The sequence below is a fragment of the Chiloscyllium punctatum genome, chromosome 18 (genome assembly GCF_047496795.1).
Source record: "Chiloscyllium punctatum isolate Juve2018m chromosome 18, sChiPun1.3, whole genome shotgun sequence".
Taxonomy (NCBI): Eukaryota; Metazoa; Chordata; class Chondrichthyes; order Orectolobiformes; family Hemiscylliidae; genus Chiloscyllium; species Chiloscyllium punctatum.
Genome location: NC_092756.1, coordinates 79,411,686 through 79,436,059, shown reverse-complemented (window position 1 = coordinate 79,436,059; position 24,374 = coordinate 79,411,686). Strand labels below are relative to the sequence as shown.

Below are 24,374 nucleotides of genomic sequence, written 5' to 3'. Positions count from 1 at the left end.
ATTTATTTTTAAAAATGTATATAAAACATTTCCCACCCCGTTTTCCGATTGTTGTGTGGGCGACATGTCGTGAAGGTTGGAGTCACAGTGGGGGTGACGTGTGTATGTGCCCTTCTCTCACCGGCATTTAATCTTCACTGTGAGTCAGGCTAAGTTGGATGTTAACACACGTTATTGTGCTCCCTGGTAGCTGGTGCAGACTACTGGAACATTAGAAGCCATATCGCACCACGCAATCATGTCGCAAAGTGACTTCAATGGAGGACTTTTGTTTCGTTACAATTTCCAATGAGCACCACAAGCCCATGCCAGGAAGGTTAGTTTAGAAGAATTGAGAGATGCGCTCGTTAAAAGCTAGAGTATTCTGCGATGGGGGTGGGGGCAGCTTGACAGGGTGGAATCTATTTGATGTTTACAGTAGATTTAAAAGGATAGCATTCTGAACATTCCATGCAAACTCTTTGAATTACTGATGGGTTCACAAAGATAAGGCAGCACTGTAAGCAGTGTAGATGGAAATGTAAAATGCTGAATGGCTTAAAAGCATGACAGATTAAGTTCAGCGTAGGCATGTGAGCCTTTCACTATGGATAGTGGTAGAATGGTTGAAAAATTAGCAGAAGTCCAAAGAGACTTGAGGGAACATTCCTGATGAGGGGCTTATGCCTGAAACGTTGACTCTCCTGCCCAGATGCTGCCTGATTTGTTGTGCTTTCCCAGCACCACGTTTTTGACTTTGAGGGAACAGATATGTTTTTAAAATCTTAAACCAATCAACTCCACCACACTCGTGTGCTGGGTGTTCAGTGGGATTTGAACCTTGGTTCTCAGGACATTATCTGTGCCTCTCAATTAAAAGCTCAGCAATAATATCACTAGGCTATTGCCTCCCAAGGGAACAAGTACAACAATTAACCCAAAAAGATTTCTTTAGAGGTAAAGGGCTTAGAACAATAACAAACTTGTCTGTTGTATCTTTTATCATAATATGGTATTCAAAGAAACTTTATATAGACTTTGTATGAGAGCCATGAGAGATAATTGGCCAGATGACCAAAAATTTGGTCAAATAAATAAAGTTTTAAGGAGTATTTTAAAGGTGTAGAGTGAGGTAGTAAGGCACAGTGGTTAAGAGGAAAATTATAGAGCTGTCATCTAGGTAGCAGGAGGTAAGGACAACACTGTGATTAATGTTATATTAATGCATCAACTCCAACATAGCCTGTGACTGAGGAATATACTTTTTGATCATAAAGACCTCAAACCTGATGCCAGGCTCTTGGTTCACCAGGCAGTTGTTACCAGCTTTCATGTTTGTCTGAGATGTAGACAGTGTACAGCAAACGCTTTGAGAGATATCACCAGTGATTTATCTGCAAATCCACTGGCTGGGTAGCTGCTCCAATATCAATGTGCTCAAGCAAACTTCGAAACACTGATTATAGTGAGTCGGCTGCATTGGGTGGAACTCACCGTCTATGTGCCTGACACCACTTTCAGAACAAACCCTCTACTCTGAGTTTTGACACAAGTGCTTTGAAGACTTCCTGAAAGTCTTTCTGAAATATGATGTCCTGACCCACTCATGGAAACGTATTCCCTAAGACTGTCCAAAGTGGGAAGCCGCGCATGTGCCATCCATTCCATCTGTGACAGGCCTAGATGGAAGCTAATCACAAATAGTGGAGAAATATGCAAAAAATCAAATGCCATTTCCTTCAGCAAACGTCAGCTGGCCCACCCTATGGCAGGGTTTGTGGATCCAGTATTGGATTGACACTGAAGAAAAAAGTTAAGGAAACTGAAGTGGAAGATCCCAACGAACCTAAGAAGAAGTATTAAAACCAAATTGTGGATGCTTGAGTCCAACGTTAGAAGATAGCGCACATCGTGGAGGGTTATAAGGCTAAAGATTAGAGATTTGGGAGGGAACTAGATGGTAGGTGAACAAAACGCAGTATGACTACAGATCAACCTCTGGTTTGTGCAGAATAGAATGTGAGAAAGTGACCAGAAATATGGAGTAAATGAACACATGGATGAAAGCTTCAGAAGAGCTGAGGCAGGGGCAGAGCTGGGAGATGTTGTGGAGATGACAATGTGTGGTCTTGGCATCAGCTCAGATATATGTTTGAAAACTCATTGAGAGCTCAAATAGCATGACAAAAATTGCCAATAGCCTTGGTTATTTGGAAGAGACATGGAGTTGGCGAGGTCGAATTTGTCGCATGGACCAGTGACAGTGACTTCAGTATATAAAAGTCGTGTTCACCTGGAATACCATGGGCACCACACTTTAAGATGATGATATTGGTCTTTGAAAAAGACTATTGGTCTGTACAAAGTGTTTTAATACAATAGTCTGTGAACTTCAAGGGTCAAACTAAGGCTATATTTCCTGAAGTTTTGAACATTAAGAGGATTTGATCGAAGTTTAAGGTAGTGGGGGAAATGCAGAGAAACTATTTCTGCTGGTCTGGGAGGCATAATCTGAAAATTAGAGCAGACCCTACAGGAGTGAAATTAGGAAATGTCAAAGCAAAAGGTGTTAGGAATTTAGAACTCCTGCAGGTGGCAGTTGATGATCAAGATCTATTAAGCTGGAAAATGGGAAACCTTCAGAAATAAGATAGTGAGAATCCAGAGAGAGTATATTCCTGTTAGGGTGAAAGGAAAGGATGGTAGGTATAGGAATGCTGGATGACTAAAGAAATTGAAGGTTTGGTTAAGAAAACGAAGGAAGCATATATCAAGTATAGACAGGATAGATTGAGTGAATCCTTAGAAGATTATAAAGGAAGTAGGAGTATACTTTAGAGGGAAATCAGGAGGGCAAAAAGGGGACATGAAATAGCTTTGACAAATAGAATTAAGGAGAATCCAAAGGGTTTTTATAAATCCATTAAGAACAAAAGGGTAACTGGGGAAAGTATAAGGCCCCTCCAAGATCAGCAAGGCAGCCTTTGTATGGAGCCGCAGAAAATGGGGAGATACTAAATGAGTTTTGGATAAGTATTTAATGTGGAAAAGGATATGGAAGATATAGAAATAAGGAAGATAGATGGTGACATCTTGCGAAATGTTCATATTACAGAGGAGGAAGTGCTGGATGTCTTGGAACATATAAAGGTGGATAAATCTCTAGGACCTGATCAGGTGAACCCTAGAACTCTGTGGGGAAACTAGGCAAGTGATTACTAGGCCTCTTGCAGAGATATGTGTATCATTGATAGTCACAGATGAGGTGCTGGAGACTGGAGGTTGGCTACTGTGGTGCCACCATTTAAGAAGGGCGGTAAAGACAAGCCAGGGAATTATAACCCAGTGAGCCTGATGTCTGTGGTGGGCAAGTTGTTGGAGGGAATCCTGAGGGACAGGATGTACATGTATTTGGAAAGGCAAGGACTTATTAGGAATAGTCAACATGACTTTGTGCGTGGGAAATCATGTCTCACAAACTTAATCAAGTTTTTTGAAGGAGTAAGAAAGAGTATTGATGAGGGCAGAGTGGTAGATGTGATCTATATGGACTTCAGTAACCAGCACTGATCCTTGTGGAACAGCACTGGTCACAGGCCTCCAGTCTAAAAAACAACCCTCCACCACCATCCTCTGTCTTCTACCTTTGAGCCAGTTCTGTATCCAAATGGCTGGTTCTTACTGTATTCCATGAGATCTAACCTTGCTCACCAGTCTCCCATGGGGAACCTTGTCGAATGCCTTCCTGGAGCATCCGAGGCTGAGAGGTGATCATTTAGAAGTTTACAAAATTATGAGGGGCATGGATAGGATAAATAGACAAAATCTTTTCCCTAGGGTTGGGAGTCCAGAACTATAGGGCATAGGTTTAGAGTGAGAGGGAAAAGATATAAAAGAGACCTAAGGGGCAACTTTTTCACAGAGGGTGGTACGTGTATGGAATGAGCTGCCAGAGGAAGTGGTGGAGGCTGGTACAATTGCTACATTTAAAAGGCATTTGGATGGGTATATGAATAGGAAGGGTTTGGAGGGATGTGGGCCAAGTGCTGGCAGGTAGGACTAAATTGGGTTGGGATATCTGGTCGGAATGGATGTTTTGGACCTTTCCATGCTGTACTTCTCTATGATTCTATGATTTTAACTTAAATCATTCATAGGCCTTTGTTTAGCAAGGTCTTCAGTGTCATGGGACAAAGGAATGTGTCTGGATTTGCATTGCAGACCAATCATCTCATTAAATGATGGAGCAGGTAAAGTTAAATGGCTTCCTGTTTGGCTGCAATTTTCCATTTTGAGTTACTTTTACCTGTTAAAAAGAGAAAAATGGACTCTGCAAGATGGTGGCGATTCTGTAGAACTGCTGTGGACAGCTCTGCCTAACAGTAAAGGCATACTGGTATTTTTTTGCCATGCCTGGCCAACTTATGGGTGGAAATATTAGTTTAAAGCCTTACAGAACACATATTTGTTAATATTTGGGAGTGGGAAGGATGCCAAAGGGAAAAGGAGCAAGCAAACAGCAGCAGGGAGGACACTACCCTGCAGCACCTACAACACCAGAGACTGCAGCAACAGCAGCCTCTCCTGAACCCCCAGGGGACCTGACAGACTTGGCTGCGGCAATGGAGAGACTTACCTTGAAAGTTGCGACTGCAATTGAGGAAATCCATAGGGAGATTAGTGTCCAGGTCCAACCTTTTGCATCCGTGCTGCAGAAGCACGAGCAGGAGATCCAGGGCCTCTGGGAGAGGCTGGAAGAGGTGGAGGGTTGAGCTAAGGCCTCAGAAGCTGTGGTGCAGTCCTCATCCAGTCGAATCCAGGTGTTGGAGGTGTCAGTTTCTTTGAAAACTGGCTGCCGAAGTTTTGGGCCTTCATATCGAGTCCAGCAGGCTTCAGATTGAAAGGGCGTATCAGGTTACAGTGCACAGGTCAGGGCCGGTGCAGCACCCCCACCTGGTCCTAGTACACTTCCACTCATAGAAGGACAGGCAAAAAGTCATAGCTTCCAGATCCCTGGGAAAAGGTCCTCTGGTGCTGCTGTACAAGGGGTCAAAAATCATGTTTTTCCAGGATTTTTCAGCAGCTGTAATCTGAAAGCGGAAGTCCTTCGATGAAGTTTAAAAAAAGGAGGCTGAGGAACCTCGGCATCCAGTACTCCACGAGATACCCTGCAGTTCGTTTCAGCCACGAGGACTCAGTTTATACATTTGACTCAGCGGATAAGGCTAAAACCTTTGTGGACACTTTAAAATAGACGGATTGGCCTGAAGAATATGGTTGATGTTTGTTCTCTTTTCTATTTTTCCCCATGTTTTTCCTTTCCTTTTTTTTTAAATTCCTTTCTTTCTCCCAAATAATTTCCTTTTTGGAAAGGGGGGAAAAGACTTTGGAATAAGTTGTTCCTTTTTTTTTGTAACTATATTTTCTGATGGGAAATTTTGTGGATGTTCTTTGTCTCTGTCCCTTTGTTTGTTCTGCTTCTCTTTTAGTCACAAGTAGGGGTGACATGAAGTTAGGGATGGGTGGAGTGCTCATCCTGACTTTGTCTTTTGATTTAAGGATCATCTCCTTGTTTTTTTTCTGGCCTAAGGCTGGGACATAGTCCAGGTTTGAAGGAGGGGATGAGTAAGGTGAGTGCCCCCTTTGGGCGCAGGGAAGAGTCTTCCATTCGAGGTTCTATAGTTGGTATTCTTTGTAGTTGTTTGGTAGTAATAGTTGTTTATAGTTATGATAGAGTAGTTTTTGTATATATAGTTTTTCCTTTCTATGAGTCTTTATTTATGTTTGGAGCTTTGTAAGCAGGGTTCTCCCTCTGAAGGGTTCAAGGGTGTCTGAAAAGGGATATGGCTAAGTGTCTTATTAAGTGATGCACCTGGAACATTAAGGGAAGTCATTCGCCTATTAAAAGAAAAAAAGTGCTTTCTAGTCTTAAGAGGGAAAGGGTTGATATCGCTTTGTTGCAGGAAATTACAACAGGGGGGTTATGACCAGGTATTCTTTTCATCTTTTACTACTAAAAGTAGGGGAGTGGTGGTACTTATTCAGAAAAAATTTCCGTTCACGTTATTAGAGCAGGTGAAAGATGAGCAGGGACGGTTTGTGCTACTTAAGGCCCTGATACATGGGGAGGAATATGGCATTTAAACGTCTACTGTTCTCCAGCGCATCCCCTCAAATTTTTGATTAGTGCTTTTGGAACACGGCACATTAGTATGGGGGGGATTTTAATTGTCTTTTGGATCCGACAGTGGACAGGATGCTTTGTGGGCCCCCAACTTTTTCTTCACTGACCAAGCAGGTGGTTGACTTATGCGAGGAGTTGGGGCTGGTGGATATTTGGAGGTGTCTTCATCCTCCCAGCAGGGACTTCACCTTTTTTTTCTAAACCCACATAAATGTCACATGAGGATTGACCTCTTTCTGGCTTCCCAGGCCCTTCTGGATTCGATTATGGGTTTTAAAATTGGGAATATAGCTATCTCTGATCAAGCGGCAGTATATTTGGAGGTTAAGGCCAAGAGTGAAGGGCTAGGTTTGCGGCGCTGGCATTTGGACCCTTTTCTCCGTAAGGATTCCAAATTTGTGGAATACTTTTTGAAGGAGTTTCAGGAATTCTTGACTATCAACTCAGGCACGGCTAGTAGTCCATCCATGTTATGGGAGACTGCTAAGGCCTTTGCTAGTGGATTAGCTATTTCCTATTCGGCTAGCCGGAAATGACAGAAGGAGGAACAGCAGCGTCTACTTGAGAGCGGTTGAAAGCCGCGGAGGCAGCACATTTGTGTGACCTTCGGTGACAAAGCTACAGCGGGTCACGGCCCTTCGGGCTGCCTTGAATCAATACTGACGCAAAATGCAAAGAAAGAGCTTTCTTTTGCTAGGCAGAGGGTGTTCAAATATGAGGATAGGCCAGGGAAGTATTTAGCATACCTGACCAGGAAAAAACGTGCTCCCCAATCCATTACTGCAATTACAGCGCTGGGGTCCTTGCATACGATGCTTAAAAAGATCAATGAGGCTTTTCTGAGCTTTTACTCTGAATTGTATCAGTCTAAAGATTGCGAAGACAAGAGTGCTAAAATGGAGACCTTTTTTAAGAACCTGGACACCTCTGGGATAACCTTGGAACAGGCCTCTGTCCTTAATGCCCCCATGACAGTTCAGGAAATACAGGAGGCAGCTAGGCAACTTCAGAGTGGAAAAGCGCCTGGCCCTGATGGTCTTCCGGGTAAGTTTTTTATACGGAGTTTATAGGGATTCTATCAGGGCCGATGTTGGAGATGTACAATCACTCCTATATGCATGAACGCCTACCACCATATTTGAGAGAAGCTAATATTTCCTTAATTCTTAAGAAAGGGAAGGTTCCTGAGGATTGTGCCTCATACAGGCCCATATCTCTCTCAAATTCAGACTTCAGAATTCTGTCCAAGATCCTGGCACTGAGATTGGAAAGGGTGTTGCCCCATATTATTAAAGAGGACCAGTCAGGGTTTATAAGGGGCCGTAGGTCCTCTAATAATATTAGAATGTTGCTGAATGTGGTCCAAGTTTGTCAGCAACGATCGATTCAGGGGTTGGTGATTTGCTTAGATGCAGAGAAAGCATTTGACCGGGTGGAATGGCTGTACCTTTTTTATGTCTTAGACTCCATCCAACCCAAACTGTTCTTTGCTAGGTGGATGGAGGTTTTATATCGCCACCCTCTGGCCACGGTCATCACCAACAGGGTGTAGTCTGGGAATTTTACGATTGGTAGGGGTAATCGGCAAGGCTGCCCCTCTCACCATTGTTGTTTACGTTGGTGATAGAGCCTTTGCAGAGGCCATTTGTCAAAAGGTGCACACAACTGCTCCGGAAGTGGGATCGAGGGCACGCAAGATTATGCTGTATGCGGATGATGTCCTTCTGTTTTTATCCAACACGATGATCTCTTACCCTATTTGATACAATGTATCAATTCATTTGGGGCTATTTCAGGATATAAGATTAACTTTGCAAAATTGGAGGCTATGCCTTTGGGGAACCTTAAGGATATGCCAGAAGTTGAAGGTGGCTCTAATTTCCCTTTTAAATAGTCACAGGCAGGTTTCTGGTACCTAGGCATTTTTGTTACCCCCAAGTTTGATCTGTTATTTCGGACTAACTTTGCTCACTTGCTCGACAATATTAGGCGAGATCTCCAGAGATGGGCGGCTTTTCCAATTTCATGGCTGGGCCAAATATCTCTCATTAAGATGAATGTTCTTCCTCGTTTGCTTTATCCTACGTGTATGCTCCCCATAATGTTTCCCAGGTCAACGCTGCAGAAGCTTATGGGGTGGTTTGCATCCTTTGTTTGGCATCGTGGGCGGCCCCTCATCAAACTTACCAAATTGCAGTTGCCTCAAGGAGGGGGAGGAGTTGATTTCCCAGACATCAGGAGGTATCAATTGAGTTCCCTGCTGTCCTTTGTCTGTGATTGGGTAGGTGTTGATCCAAACTCAATATGGCTGGATATTGAGGCCTCCCAAGCAAAGTGCCCTCTTATTAACCTATTGCTCATGGATAAGATGAGGACAGTTATGGACCACTGTCGGGACCCCATTCTCATTAGTACAGTCAAGGCATGGAGGGCGATGCGTCAGAGTGAGGGTTGTTTATCCAAGACTTTGCCACTTACACCTATAGTTGGCATACCAGAGTTCTGACCAGGGCTGATGGACTCAGGGTTCAAACTGTGGGCAGCGAGAGGAGTTTCTAGTTTGGGAGACTTATTGGAGGGGTCTTTTGATGTCTTTTGAGCAACTGAGCCGAAATATGGGTTGCCCAGCAGAGACCTTTCCATTTATTTCAGGTGAGGGATTTCTTCCAGAAGAAGACTACGCTTCTCACTAAGCCTATAAGCCCAATACAGAGGTGGTTGCTACGCTCCACAAGCACCCTTTCAGTTAGTGCCCTCTTTTGCCTGCTGGGTGGCAGGGCCTGGCAAGATATTAACTAGTTATGTGAGGTTTGGGAGCAAGAGCTGGAAGTGGAGATCTCTTCTGAAACATGGGAGAACATATAGGAGAATATTCGAAAGATCTCAATCTGTAACAGGACATGTGCTACGCAGTTAAATGTTCTGCACAGGGCCAGGGCTCATCTGGCAGCAGACCATCTGGTGAAGTTTAAAAAAGGGGCATCTTCAGTGTGCCCCAAATGTAAAATAAGTGTAGGTACTCTTACCCATTGCTTCTGGATATGCCACAGGCTCCATATTTATTGGAGCGCAGTGGTGGGAAAGACAGAGAGGGTATTGAGGACTGAAGTCAAAGTAGACCCGATATCTTTCCTCTAGGGTCTACCGCATTTACCAACCTTAGACAGGCATAGGAAGGAACTATTTAATATTCTTGCATACTGTGCACAGAAGAATATTCTGATGAATTGGGTGTCTGAGAACCTGCCGGGCTTGCTGGGATGGCAGAAATTAATTATGGAGCACATTCCGTTGGACTTTTTCACAAACATGGTGTACCACACAACAGACAATTTTTATAAGACATGGCAGCCCTATTTGAGTTATTTGAATACAGATTTATCAGTTATCTTAACTAGGGCATTTGTTTAACCAGGATGATTAGATTTGTCAAGCCCTGGGCCCTGGAGGGGGTCTCCCGAGTTAATACGGGTATGTATACAATGCTCCTGTTCCTTTGTTTGGGAGCCTTGCGCTGAGCATAGCTGTTTTGTATTTTGTGGTTTTTTTTGTTTTTTTTGCTTTTCTTTTTTTTTGGTGTTGCTTTGCACAGTGTTAGGGTTTGTTTTTATTATAGAGTAGGTTAGTAGTTCGTAGTTGTATTGTAATTTGTGTTTTTATATTGGTAAAGTAAAAAAAATTGCTCATAAATTTACAAAAAACGCGAGAAAAATAGTTTAAAATATGTGATTATAGGTTTGACACTGTAGCACTCATGGAAGCAGTTGAATGTTATGCAATAAAATTTTTGGTTTACATATTTTTTTCTGTTCACACACTCTTGCTTTGTGGACTGTGAAGCACTTTATTGTAAATTTGTGTCATTGTGATACTTAAACTCTTTGTCTTTGTCAACCTTGAACCTTTGAATGTTCTTCTGACCAATTTCCTGTACACAATCTTCTCTCAACTTCAGCTCATCCAAATAAAAATCCAATACCTGGTTTAAACATGTGGCTCTTCAGCGTGGAATTTTCTTTCTAAATCTCAGAATCTGTTCACCTTCCTTTCAGTTCACTCCAATTTTGGTGGGTTTAGTCGTTTTACTTGCTCACTTTCAGCTGAGGTTTTAAACCACGGACCGCTGCTTAGTCTGCAGGACTTAGAAGGTCTCATGGCACTACTCAAGGAGGGATTGGAATTCTTCTGATGTCCTGTCGAATATTTCTTCGCAGCAGATACTAGTCTTAAAGCAGTCTTATTTTGTCTGTAAATTGAAAACTAATTGCATTGGCAGTAATGACAATTCAAAAAGATGCATGTCTGTTTGTTCTTAAGAAAATCAAACTGGGTCAACTTATGGAATTGTGACAAGATAACTGCAAATGGTGTGATTAAATCTTATTGATACCATGTATGCTTTCATTCTTTTGTTTCCAAATTCTAAAGTACCTCCCCAACATGATAGGCATCTTGCAGATAAAAATATAGTGCAGTGAACAGTCATGTAATCCTTGATGTACTGTATGGAGTGTTCTCACCCTCATTATCATGCCTTTCCTAACTCTGATTTGGAGACGCTGGTGTTGGACTGGGGTGTACAAAGTCAAAAATCACACAACATCAGGTTATAGTCCAAGACATTTATTTGGAAGTACTAGCTTTCAAAGCGCTGCTGCTTCTTCAGGAGTATACAATCGTAAGTCACAATTTGCTATTGGTTCTGTATAAGTAACGCAATTCAATGTGGGGCAATGGTGGGTGAGGTGGTATTGAGTTACAATTATTCTCTGAACCATTTGGCTAGGGAAAGATAAAGAAATTTTACTTGTGCCTATTGCCTATTAATTTCTGCAGGAAACAGACTGTGTGGATGTCATTTGGGTATAAAATTGGGATTAGACATGGTATTCCACAAGGTTAGTTGAGAAAACAGTGCTTATTGTATGTTCCAGAAAGATCATCACTTGGTTCAGATACTAAAGAATTGCTAGAACCTGTGGAACCATATTCCTCAAATGATTATTTAGAAAATATTGTTTGTGTTGAAAATTAAGAACTGCTTTACTCTGTTCAACCTAATTTCTTGCCAGTTATAGAATGAAACTAGTGGAAGAGGAAGCAAGGCAAGCACTGTTGGAAGGTAAAGCATGTGCTGATTTCCATAAATTAATACAAATGTCTAAAATGCTGTAAGTACAGTCAGTTTGCTGTACAGGCAGACAGGAAAGCAGAAGGAGAACATTTTGTTACTCATAGCTTTCCTTGTCTTAATTCTGGAACTGAAGTGTTTCAGTGAACCATAATTGAACTAACTTGTGTTCTTCAAATAAGTATTGGCCATAACTTTGTAGCACCTTTTTAATACCTAAACATGATCTCCAGCATTTAATGAAGGCATAATCTTAAAGAAAGTGAGTGCAGAGCTAAATAATGAGGGTTACTCTAGTCAAAGTCTGTCTTTTACAGAAAGTATTTAAGAAGGCGTGGGAAGGAGAGGGAATTTTAGAACACAAAGTTTAGGTAGTGAAAGGCACAACTATTAATGGATAGCAGTGGGCAGAGAGAGTTCACAAGGCTGCAGGCTCCGAAATGAGTTGTAGGTATGGAAGAGATTAGCGACTAGTAAGTTTATTGAGGGACTTAAACATGGGATGAGCATTCTATTTGGAGATGCGGTGAATAATGTGCACAATGGGTGGCCAGACAAGATGCCTATCTTTTTAAACTCCTGTATTATTGTGTCACAAGAAGTACAGTTATGTGATGGAAAGTATATGCAGTTGAAAATGTAGCCCCAGGTTGATTAGGATGCTGCAGTTGTTAGCAACCTGGTTCACTTTGAGTAGTTCGCCCAGAAAAGAAACTGAGTTTATGTTGGGAGCTAATGCCAACAACTTCAGTCTTCCTAATCTTCAACTGGAATAAATTGCACTTAGTCGAGACTAAATGTCGAAGATGTAGCCAAATAATGGAGAGATTGAGAAGATGTTGGGGAGGTGAAATTGAACATCAACATGTACATGAGGAAGGGTCAGTGGCTAGGGTAGATCACTGGGAATTTGGAGATGTTTTGACTGCAGGTAAAGGAATTAAAAACAATATATTCCCGTAGCTGTTAATTGGAAAGTGTGCAGTTGAGGACATGCCTGATCGTCCTAAATTTGAGTTACAGTGTATTTGTCATTTTAATCCACCATTCCTTGGTGAAACACTTCCTGGAAGCTCCTCACTTGGCTTGTGGAAAATGTAATGCTTAGACTGTTGGGAAAACGAGCACTTCCTGTTGGTCAACAGCATAAATCAGTTTTGAGGTGGTAGTGTAGGCTTGACACTTTGAATTTATTTGAACAAAGTACAGGCTTTGTGAAAGTGTTGAATTGGGATATTCATCCAGCAAAGTGGATTTTTCTTAATTATGGAGCACTTCAATCTTGGGTATGGCAGAGCAGAAAATGTCTCTCCGTGGGAGACTGAACAGTTGCAGAGGTAAGAGTTGTCTCTAAAGGTTATCAGCTGCGATGTGATAAATCTCCGTGGAGTTATTAAATAAATGTCAATGGGTAATGACCATTATTTTTCTATTGGGGATCATCACAAACACAACAGTAATTTTTCATTTATGTAGTGTAGCTGGAAAAATACTTCCTGCAGATGATATACTCCTGTCAACTTAAACTGGTTCAACTGGTATGTTTATCGTGTGATGACTTTATTGCTTTGAAACTTGTGTGATGGATTGTTTAAAATGTCTTCTGTTTTTCACCAGGTGTTAGGAGATGGCTTCTGAGGATATCTCTCAGCTGGCAGATGCCCTTGCAAAGACTCAAGTGGGTGGGGGAGAGCTGAGTTTCAAAGGTCGTGTCCTAAAACTTGACACAGCTGAAGCTGGTATGTGAATCAGAATCTTATGTGGATTGCACTGAATTAGGATCATGTCTACTATATATCAGGTGTTTCGGGATATTGAGTAACGGAAAGAAAGAAGGAAATTGCTGGAAGTTCGTAAGAAAATTAATAAACAGCAGAGGTCTAGAACCATGAATAATTAAAATATCAACAGGTATAGAAAATATTCTTCATACCTAGAATAATAGACTACAAATGGGTAGCTGGAGAATGGTGCGGAGGGAAGAGGTGTGCTTGTGCGATGCAGTGCTGGAGTCCAGTAAACCAGAAGGCCTGGATTCAAATCCATTCTTTTTTGGGTGTCCTTTCATGTCTGAACAAGTTGATTTCAGAATAATTACAGACAAGGGAGCCGTGTTGTAGATACATAGTTGTATTTCAACCTTGGTACTGCCCTCTTGAACTGTCCTACTTGTCCATCTTCCTTCCCACCTATCTGCTCTGCCCTCTGCTCCGCCCTATCACCATTACCCACCATCTTAATCTAGCTATCACGCTCCCAGCTACTTTCTCCCCACATTCCTGATGCTCGAAACGTTGACTCTCCTGCTCCTCGAATGCTGCCTGACAGACTGTGCTTTTCCAGTCCCACTTTATGACTATCGTTAGACCTCACCGAGGGAACTTTGAGCAGTCTTGGACACCAAAGCTGAGGAAAGATCTATTGGCCTTGTAGAAAATGCAGTTTAGATTTACTACAGACTTCAGGATTAAGTTACTGGGAAAAAATTGAAATCTAAGGGTATCTTGAATTTACAGAAGAAGGAAAACAGCACAAGGCTTTGAATGCAGATTTAAGATTTGGATATATTATAAAGATGTTTAATTTTTTTTGACTTGATTATGCAATCAAGTGACTCTTCCGGATGCAAATATTTTAAGTTGTTGAAGAGATTAGCCAGAAAAGTTTTGAACTTGTCCACTATGGTAAGAAGGAGAGAAAAATAGTGTAATATTTAATTTGAGAAATTGCAGAACACAGATGTCATGGAATCAGGGTGTCCTAATATGTGAATCACCAAAGTTAGTTTGCAGAAACAGCAGGTGATTAAGAAGGTGAATGGAATGTTAGCACCGATTGCAAGGGAATGTAATAAAGAAGTTGGGAAGTTTTGCTACATTTGTGCAGGGCATTGGGTGTGACCATATCCGGAGTACTCTGTACTGTTAAGTCTTGCTTAAGAAAGAGCATAGTGGCGCTGGAAGCAGAGAAGAATAGACTCATTTGAATGATTCCTGGGATAGAAGGGTTAGTTTATGAAGAAAGGTTGGGTAGTTTAGGCCGGCATCTATAGGATTTTAAAAGCTTGAGAGATGCTTTTGTTGTTCAGTGTCAAATGCTAATGGATCTTGACAGTGAATGCTGAAAGACTATGCTCCCTAGTGGGAGAAATGCAGGGGGTGTAGTCTAAAAACACAGGGTCTCCTTTTAAGCCGGAGATCAAGCAAAGTGTTTTTGTGAGATTTGTGTTTATGGAATTATTTTTGGCAGTTATTAAGAATAACTTTAAAGCAAAGAAGGATAGAATTTTGACTAACAAAAGAATTGAAGGGTATTGAGCGATGTTGTGCAAAATGTCATACAAAACCTTTCTGGCAAATATGTAGCATGACATGAGTTGTCTCACAGTTACTTAGTTCTCCAGGTTCATGCCTTCCTGTTAAACCAGTTTGAAATTTTTGATATAGAGCATGATATTATAACAGAACTGGTATTTTAGAGTTATTCAGTTTCATGTGAAATTAATGGGCACATTTTCAAGTATGGAAGGCTTAGCATTCATGAAAAGCGTAATAGGGTCATTACACTAAAGAATACTGGATTATTCTGTAGACTAGAGAGGAAAAATACATTGGTGACATTTCTATTAAGTGGGTAGTATCAGTTTCTTAATGTCTTTTTTCTCCTTTTTGCCTAGCTGCTGAGATTATTGAAGAGATTGAGAAATTTGAACACCTGCAGGCATTACGCCTAGAAGGAAACACAATTGGTGTGGAAGCTGCTAAAGCTATTGCCAAAAGTCTGTCAAATAAAAAGGAGCTGCAGGTATGGATTTACTTTCTTTGAGGTTTTAGTGTATTTTATCAGCAACAATAATTACTCCAGTGAATAATAATCGCTTCCCTTGAACTCCTTTAGCACAAATAGAAACAAGTTTAGATTAGATTACTTACAGTATGGAAACAGGCTCTTTGGCCCAACAAGTCCACACCGACCCGCCAAAGCGCAACCCACCCAGACCCATTGCCCTACATTTACCCCTGCACCTAACACTACGGGCAATTTAGCAGGCCAATTCACCTGACCTGCACATTTTTGGACTGTGGGAGGAAACTGGAGCACCCGGAGGAAACCCACGCAGACACGGGGAGACTGTGCAAACTCCACAGTCAGTTGCCTGAGGCGGGAAGTTGTGTTCTATCTTTTGCATGCCAAGTGTAAATATTCTCAGATTAGCATGGCTTGGCCTGTAGATTCAGATCAGCAGAAGTTAAAAACTAAACAATGACAGAAAGTTGGTTTGTTGGAATTAACTGTGTTGAAGAACAATTCATGTTACAAAAACAGAATTGATGTTCTGAACAAGTATTGCTGGATCTGAAACATTGACTCTACTCTCTCCACAGGTGTGCCACTCCTGCTGAGGTTCTCCAGCAATGTTTTTGTTTCAGATTTCCTGCATCTGCAGTTCTTGGTTTTAATTCATATTAATTTGTTTCTATAGTAATATTTAGAGCACAGAAATCAGCTATTTGGCCCAATAGGTCCATACTGATATTAGAAGAATGAGGAAGATGTCATTCACAGATGCCTTTTGGATGATATGCTAAACTATCTTGGAGAGATGCAAAGGAGCTGCCCATGATTCAGTGGAGAATAGGGGCTCGCTTTGTGTCATTGTTTTCCGTGAACTAATACCAGAAAAAAGATACTGATTCAAGAATGGCCCCGCTAATGAGATGAAGAAAGTTGTTCGTTTTTACCTACAAGAGTAAGGACGATACTTCAAGCGTGGTTGTGAAGCTTTAAACAAAGTGCTACCTATATTGAAAATCTACATTAAAAATACAATATTGGAAATAAGCGCTCAGTGGGTCAGGCAGTATCTACGGAGAGAGTTAACATTTTGAGCCCATATCACCAAATGACGTAGGTGCAGAACTTTGTATTTGAAATATATTTAATGACAGTTCTCTGTGGTAAAGAATTTCAGATTATGAAAATGGTGAGCTCTTTCCCTAAGATTATGCCCTCTGATCCTAGACTCCCCCACAACCTCTCCACATCCACTCCGTCAAGCACCCTGAAAATATTGTTTCAGTATTGTCTCTTTTCTCATTCTGCTAAACTCTAAAGAATACAGGCTCGCCCTACTCTTCTTATCCTTGTGAAATAATCCTCTATACCCAGAATTAACTTAGTGGACCTTCTCCGGACTGCCTGCAATGCCAATATATCTCCCCTTTTAGATGAAGGGACTGAAACTGTTCACAATATTATAGATATAACTCATGCCTTGTATGGTTTCATCAAGACTTCCCTATTCTTGTACTCTACTCCCTTTCAAATAGAACCAACAGTCCGTTTGCCTTCCCTATTACGTGATGAACTTGTAAGATAGCTTTTTGTGATTTATGCATGAGGGCTCCCAATTTCATCTATGCCATAGTTTCTGCAGCCTTTCTCCATTTAGACAACCCTGTATTCTTCTTGCTGAAGTGCATAATCTCCCATTTTCTCCCATTATATTCCAGCTGTCAAGTTTTTGCTTACTCACTTAACCTATCTGAATCTGAGATTCTCTGACATCCGCAATCATTTACCTCCCCACCTATTTTTCTCACCTGCAAAATTGGCAATAATATGTTCACTTACCTTATCCAGGTCATTAATGTATATTGTCAATGGCATTTCATTAGTTTGGTAAACTCTCTTGCTTATTCAGCGTTTTTGGGATCCCTTGTCAATGTGATCAAATCCTGTATTATTTGGAGTTCTTTCTCTGAGATTGCCAGTTATATGCTTGTTTTAAAACTGTCTTTAATTGTTTTCCATTTCAAATTGAAACCACCCTAAGTATGCTGCAATTTTCAAGGTTGTGCTCTGTCACTAGTGAGTTGAAATCTAATTTGAATAATAAAAATAGTAAACTAGGAGGGTCATCAGATTTAAAGTATTAATATTGTTTCTCCATAGAAACTTCCAGACCTGTTGAGTATTTCTCACATTTTAAAAATCATAGAATTGTTGCAGCCAATAAAGGCTGGATAGGGTAAACAGAAAATGTCTTTTCCCTGGGGAGAGCCCAAAACTAGAGGGCATCAGTTTAAGGTGAGAGGGCAAAGATATAAAAGGGACCTCAGGGGCAGAAGGTGGTGAATGTATAGAATGAGGTGCCAGAGGAAGTGGTGGGGGCTGGTAAATTACAGCATTTAAAAGGCATCTGGGTGGTATATGAATAGAAGGATTTAGAGGGATATGGATCAAATGCTGGCAAGTGGAACAAGTTGAGGTGAGGTTATCTGGCCGGCGTGGACAACTTGAACCAAAGGGTTTGTTTTCTTGCTGTATGGCTATATGACTCTATGACCTGATTTCCAGCATCTGATGCACTTTATTTCTTTCTTTGTATCTAATTTCAATAATCAGGTTGGCTACAGGACAGTAATGCTGCTTTCTTTGACCGGTAGAGATGCATTCACTAGACGTAGCCTAAGTAAACTTATTTTTAGCATACTGCTATAACCCCCTTTAGGGTATTCTAATTTTGTTTTCCTTGTTTCCCCACTTCATTATGCTCCTCAGCATCAACATTTTTTTCAATGCCTACATTTATAATGAGCACATTCAAATCTAACGTGATCTTAGTCTGTGCAGCAGCTGATTAGCATCTGAATAACTACGAGGACCTGATAGGGTTTGGTAACAGATTCTTAGGGGGCTCGACTGGGAAGTTATTTCTTCCTGCCTGAAGTGTTTAGACTTGAGAGTCATTGTTATAAGGTTAGTCATTGGCCATTTTGGACTAGGGTGAGAAATTTGTTCAGTATCCTGAACCTCAGAAGTTCTAAGTATAGGTTTAGGATATCTGATTGGCATGGATGAGTTGGATTGAAGGGTCTGTTTCTGTGCTGTACATCTCTATCACTCTAAGACAAGAATTGATAGATGGGATGGGAACATTGATATATGCATGTTCAGCTATGATTTTGTGGTCCAAAATGTGTCTCCTGCAGCTTATGAAGTGCAGGCAGAGGGCGAATGGGTAATTATCAGACAGAAGAAGGGGTCAGCACCGTGTGTGGTCGAGCTGCTTAGTAAGAGAGGAAACAAATGATTGTGATTAGTATTCATTAGTATGGGGAACAGATAGCTGGTCACAGTTGTGACTCCAGGATGGTGTACTATCTACAGTGTCAGGATCAAGGATACAGTTGAATGGCAGCCACATGCTCTGGATTGGGAGGATGAACAATCAGTGATTGTGGACCATGTTGGGACCAATGACCTAGGAAGAAAGATAAACAAAGTCCTGCAAATGGACTTCAGAAAATTGAAAAGTGTGACTGCGAATATAATCATTTCAACGTAAGAATGTGGCTGGAGGGATGATGCAAGGTAGAGGACTCTAGATTTCAGAGGGATTAGAGCAGTTTTTGGGTGAGATAGGAATTGTCCAAGTTGGACAGGTTACATCTAAATAGAAATGGGACAAATATCCTTTGGGAACTTGTGCTGATTGCTTGCATTTAAACTAGATTGGCAGGGGCCTGGGATCCAAACTAATATCTCAGAGGAGAGAGGAACAGATTGAATAACAAGTTAAAACAAAAAGCGAGTCTGAAAGTCGGATAAGACAGGCTGGATAAGAAGGAAGTGAGTCAAATAAGACTAAATGGAATATATTTTAATGCAAGGAGCCTGAGGAATAACAGATGTTGATCAAGAAATCAATTACAAAAGTGAAGAGGGATAATATCTTGGAAAGATTATGAAATGAGGCCAAATAGTTGAAGTAAAGAAAAAAAAGAGGTAAACCACTTTGGGTATAGACTGTCTGCCCCCAAACAGTCAGGGTGAGATAGAGAATTAAATATGCGACCAAATCTCAGAAGTCTAGGAATAACAAAACTAACAGGGGATTTTAACTGCCTAAGTATTAACTGGGATAATGTTAGTGTGCAAAGTAGGGAGGGAGAGGGCGGACAACATTCTTAAACTGCATCCAGGATTTAACAATTTAACAAGTACATCACGCAATAAGGTAGAGTGCAATTCTGGAGATGAGCCCTTGCAAGTGGAAGAAGCCACCTCAGAGAGCATGTGTTTGTTCATAGAGTTCCAGTTGGAATACCACATTTCTAGGAATTCTCGTGGATGTTTCTGTTTGGCTTGTCCTAGGATGGATGTGTTTCCTCAGTGGAAGTGGTGTCCTTCCACATCTGTAAGTAAGGATACTAGTGAAAGTGGGTGATATCTATTTGTGGCTAGTTGATGTTCATGTATCCTGGTGGCTAGTTTTCTGCCTGTTTGTCCAATGTAGTGTTTGTTACAGTTCTTGCACGGTATTTTGTAAATTACATTAGTTTTGCTTGTTGTCTGTATAGGGTCTTTCAAGTTCATTAGCGCTGTTTCAGGGTGTTGGTGGGTTTGTGAGCTACCATAATGCCAAGAGGTATGAGTAGTCTGGCAGTCATTTCTGAGATGCCTTTGATTAAGGGGAGAGTGGCGAGAGTTTCTGAGCGTGTTTAGTCTGCTTGTTTGGGTTTGTTGCTGAGAAATTGGCGGACTGTGTTCATTGAGTACCTGTTTTTTTTAAAATACATTGTATAGGTGATTTTCCTTTGCTCTTTGTAGTTCCTCTGTGCTGCAGTGTGTAGTGGCTCATTGAAAAAATGTTCTAGTACAGCTTCGTTTGTGGGTGTTGGGATGATTGCTTCTGTAGTTAAGTATTTGGTGCCTGTGTGTTGTTTTCCTGTAGATACTAGTTTGAAGTTCCACATTGGCTGTTCGCTCTACTGCAACATCTAGGAAGGGCAGTTTGTTGTTGTTTTCCTCCCCGTCAGTGAATTTTATGTCAATAACAGTATTATTGATGGTCTTGAAGGTTTCCTCTAATCTGTTTTGATTAGTGATGACAAAGGTGTCATCCACGTAGTGGACCCAAAGTTTGGGTTGGATGGTTGGCAGAGCTGTTTGAGTCTCTGCATTACTGCCTCTGCTAAGAACCCTGATATTGGCGATCCCATGGGTGTTCTGTTGGTTTGTCTGTAGGTTTTGTTGTTGAAGTGGGTGGTAAGATGTAGGTCTGCTAGCTTGACTGTATTGTCCTTGCTGATGAAGTTGGTGTTGTTTTGGTGTATGTGTCTTTGGCTGTTCGCTCTACTGCAACATCTGCAACTACACTATTAGAAGAACCAATGTGGAACTTCAAAATCGTATCTACAGGAAAACAACACACAGGGACCAAATACTTAACTACAGAAGCAATCACCCTAACACCCACAAATGAAGCCGAGTTTGAACATTATTTCAATGAGCCACCACACACTGCAGCACAGAGAAACTAAGAGCAGCAGAGGAAAATCACCTATACAATGTATTCAAAAAGAACGGGTACCCAATGAACACAGTCCACCGGTTTCTCAGCAATAAACCCAAACAAGCATCCAGAAACCCTAACCACTCTCCCCTACATCAAAGACCTCTCAGAAATGACTGCCAGATCTCTCTGACCTCTTGGCATCATGGTAGCCCACAAACCCAACAACACACTAAAACAGCAGCTAATGAACATGAAAGACCCTATACAGACAACAAGCAATACCAATGCCATTTACAAAATACCTTGCAAGAACTGTAACAAACACTGCATGTAACAAATGTTACATTGGATAAGCAGGCAGAAAACTAGCCACCAGATACATGAACATCAACTAGCCACAAAAAGACATGACCCACTCACTAGTATCCTATGACTGGGACAACACATCCATCCTAGGACAAGCCAAACAGAGAGAGACACAAAAATTCCAAGAAGCATGGCATTCCAACAGGAACACTCAACAAGTACATTGACTTGGAACCCATTTACCACCCGAGAGAGAGAACAGGAATCAACATCACCAGCGCAGAGAACCTCAAACACGCAAATAGAAAGTGGGCCATACTCCCAGTGCTTCACTGGAGGCTCACTGATTATGTTACCTAGTATGGTGACGAAATGTCTGAAGACAAACCTTCCAGCTCAGCAAGCAAACCTGCATCCACACTACAGCTACATCCAGCACAGCTAGTTAGGCAAGGCATTACATTATGATTGGAAAGTACTGAAGATCAGAGGAATCTCAATGTGTTCTGAAGCGAGCAGGGCAGAAAATTAAGGCAGTTCAGACTGCATATGGGATAGCATATGGTGCATAGTGAGGTGGATACATAGGCAGGTTTCCATTGTAGAGGGGTCAATAACCAAGAAACACAGATTTAACTTAAGGGGTGGAGAGTTGAGGATTTCTTTTTCACCTGGGGTTTGAGGACTCTAACTTGCTGCCTAAAAGCATGGCTAACTCAGAAAATCTCAACATATAAGAAGTATTTAAATATTCACTTGTGTTTCATAGATCCAGGGCTGTGAGTCAAAAGCTGGAAAATAGGATTAATGTAGTTGAGTTGTTGTTGATTGGCATGGGCAGAGGTCAAATGGCCTCTTTCAATCTGCGATCATCTGAGGCTGACGTCCGCCCTAATTTTTTTGAAATTTCTAGTGTTTCTAGATAACTCCCCTTTTGATTTGTTTTTTCTTATGTAGAATCACCTGAGGAATTTATAGCTGCCATCAAGATTGAGAAGAGATAATAGGAGAAATGTCTATACAGGCATCAGTCAGAGCTGGTACGCTTTTTCACAGACAGTGGCTGGGGCATCTTTCAAGAGAGAATTGAAAGATGTTTTGAACCAAGGAAGTACGGTGACTCAGTGGTTAGCACTGCTGCCTCAGTGCCAGAGTTCATTCCCACCCTTGGGTGACTGTCTGTGTAAGGTTTTGTATTTTCTCCCTGTGTCTGCATTGTTTTCCACTGGATGCTCTGGTTTCCTCCTCCGGTCCAAAGATGTGTAAGTTTGGTGGATTGGCCATGCTAAATTACCCATGGTGATTAGAAATGTGTAGGTTAGGTGCATTGACCTTCTGTGGTGTAAGGATGGTGTAGTGGGATGCTCTTTGGAGAGTCAGTGTGAACTTGATGGGCTGAATGTCTAGTCTCCACACTATAGGGATCCAAGGGAGATATAATAAGAGTGAGGTAGTGTGCTTTGCCTTAAATACTTTTATACAAAGCCTTGACAGAAATAACGTGTTGAATGGGCTCCTAGGTAATAACTATTTGTGATGTTCTCTACCATTTGGGTCAGATGGTGGTGCGACTAATTCCACAACTTTCTGGCCTTGGTGCATTGACTGCAATTTAGTTTGTGATCACAGTACCTAAAAATTGTAATTTGCTGTTGCTGATTTCTTACACTACAGAAGAATGAATTCAATTTGCCGATGGTCACTAATTAAAAATAATGACTTTGTTTGTTTGTTTGGTAAATGAAGTTTTTTTTGTTCCCTTCCTTCTCCTCCCTCTCAGAAATGCTACTGGAGCGATATGTTCACCGGCCGACTGCGTTCGGAGATCCCACATGCTCTGGTAGGAAAAATTCTATCACATTAACTCCAAGTTACAAAAGTCACTAAGTGAAGGAGACAGATATTGTTGATGAATATTGAATTCTTGAAGCAACGATAGTGAAAAATTAGGGTTGTTATTAGAAAATGGTTGGACTGTTTTTTTTTCTTGAAGCTGAAAACAGCAGTAACTTTCCATTATTGGTCATAGTCCTGGAAAAAAAACTTACATTCATCCTTGAAGTTTAAATTAGCCATTGTTGTATGCTATGTCTGCTGTGTGTACCGCCTTCAAGGTAGTGTAATAACTTGCTTTGGGATCCTTGATGGCGACTTCTAAACTTCTGACACTTCATCTAGAAGGACAAAGGCTTTGGAATACCACCAAAAATTTGTGAACCACCATGACTTGGAAATAGAGAGAGAGAAAGAATACCTTAGTTTCTGTCCTAAAAGGACAACTCCTAACTTTTAAATAGTATCCCCTAGTTGCCTGACCCACTGGAGGAAGCATAATTTCTGCATCCACGTTGTCAAGACCATTCAGGATCTTTTAGACTTCAGTTAAGTCACACTTCACTCCTCCTCTTCGCATTAGTAAAAACAACCCAGTCCTCCAAACCCTGCTTCATGAGAAAACTCTGTCAATTTAGTAAAACACCTTTGAACTATTTCTAACCATTGTAGTTTTACAATCTGTTGGGACCTTTGCAGAATCTTGGGGAAAAATGCAAGAGTGCACCTATACATCTGCTATTTCTGCCATACATCTTATGAAGTCGCATAGGATGCAGGATGTCAGAGCCAGGAGATTTAGCATTCTTCAGTTTTCCTCACGATGGGCCGATGGGCCTGTCCCTGTACTGCACTGCATAATTCTTCTAGCTGCCAAACCCTGACCCCGGCCCAGATTGCTGGTTCTGATGGGTTTGATGTCAGTTGTGATGGTCCGTTGCTGATGGTGTCACCTGGGTGAGAAAGACATCATATTCCCTCTCCTCCTTCTAACACTCCAGGCGCTTGCTTGTTGCAACATTCATGAGAGCTTCTCAAGATATCTGTGCTGAATTTCTAACCTCTTATTTTTTTGTTTCTTAATTCTAACAAGATATCGCTGGGTGATGCACTGATGAGTGCAGGAGCTCAGCTGACACTACTGGATCTAAGTGACAATGCATTTGGACCAGATGGAGTTCGGAGCATTGAAATCTTATTGAAGAGTGAAGTGTGTTACACATTGCAGGAGCTACGTCTGAATAACTGTGGCATGGGAATTGGCGGTGGACAGGTATTTGTTTTTGAATGTCCTGTAATTTGGTTTGTTTACCCAGTATATGTGAAGAGGGGCTTTGAGGCTCTTGTGTGATGGTAATGTTCCTTGGTGGAGTCCCAGGCACAAGTCCCACCTGAATAAGAGGTATGCAATAGTATCACTGAATAGGTTAGAAAATGTTTATAGGAACAGGCCATTCAGCTAATATGGGCCTGCTTTGCTGCTCAATTAGATCATCTAGCTGTGTGCCACTTTCTCACATAATCCTTGATTTTGTAATTAGACTCCAGAAAACTATCACTTTCCATCTCGAACATGCTCACTAGGCTTCCATGGCTCTCTGAAGTAGAAAATTCCAAAGGTTCACCTCCCCCTGGAG

At 41.4% G+C, this 24,374-nt stretch overlaps 1 protein-coding gene across 5 annotated transcripts in view; it reads left to right on the top strand.

The window, feature by feature from the left end:
- Nucleotides 1-24,374, top strand: part of rangap1b (Ran GTPase activating protein 1b) — a 57,251-nt gene that overhangs the window by 453 nt on the left and 32,424 nt on the right. For 2 of the 5 annotated variants that reach the window (XM_072588540.1, XM_072588536.1), the window contains exons 2-5: nucleotides 12,912-13,033; nucleotides 14,971-15,098; nucleotides 22,685-22,744; nucleotides 23,831-24,010. In XM_072588540.1, coding sequence (XP_072444641.1) covers nucleotides 12,922-13,033; nucleotides 14,971-15,098; nucleotides 22,685-22,744; nucleotides 23,831-24,010 — 480 coding nt within the window. In that variant the 5' untranslated portion in view covers nucleotides 12,912-12,921. Of the gene's footprint in view, nucleotides 1-190; nucleotides 317-11,235; nucleotides 11,286-12,911; nucleotides 13,034-14,970; nucleotides 15,099-22,684; nucleotides 22,745-23,830; nucleotides 24,011-24,374 lie in introns of all 5 variants that reach the window. The other 3 variants (XM_072588538.1, XM_072588537.1, XM_072588539.1) reach the window with 3 other exon arrangements.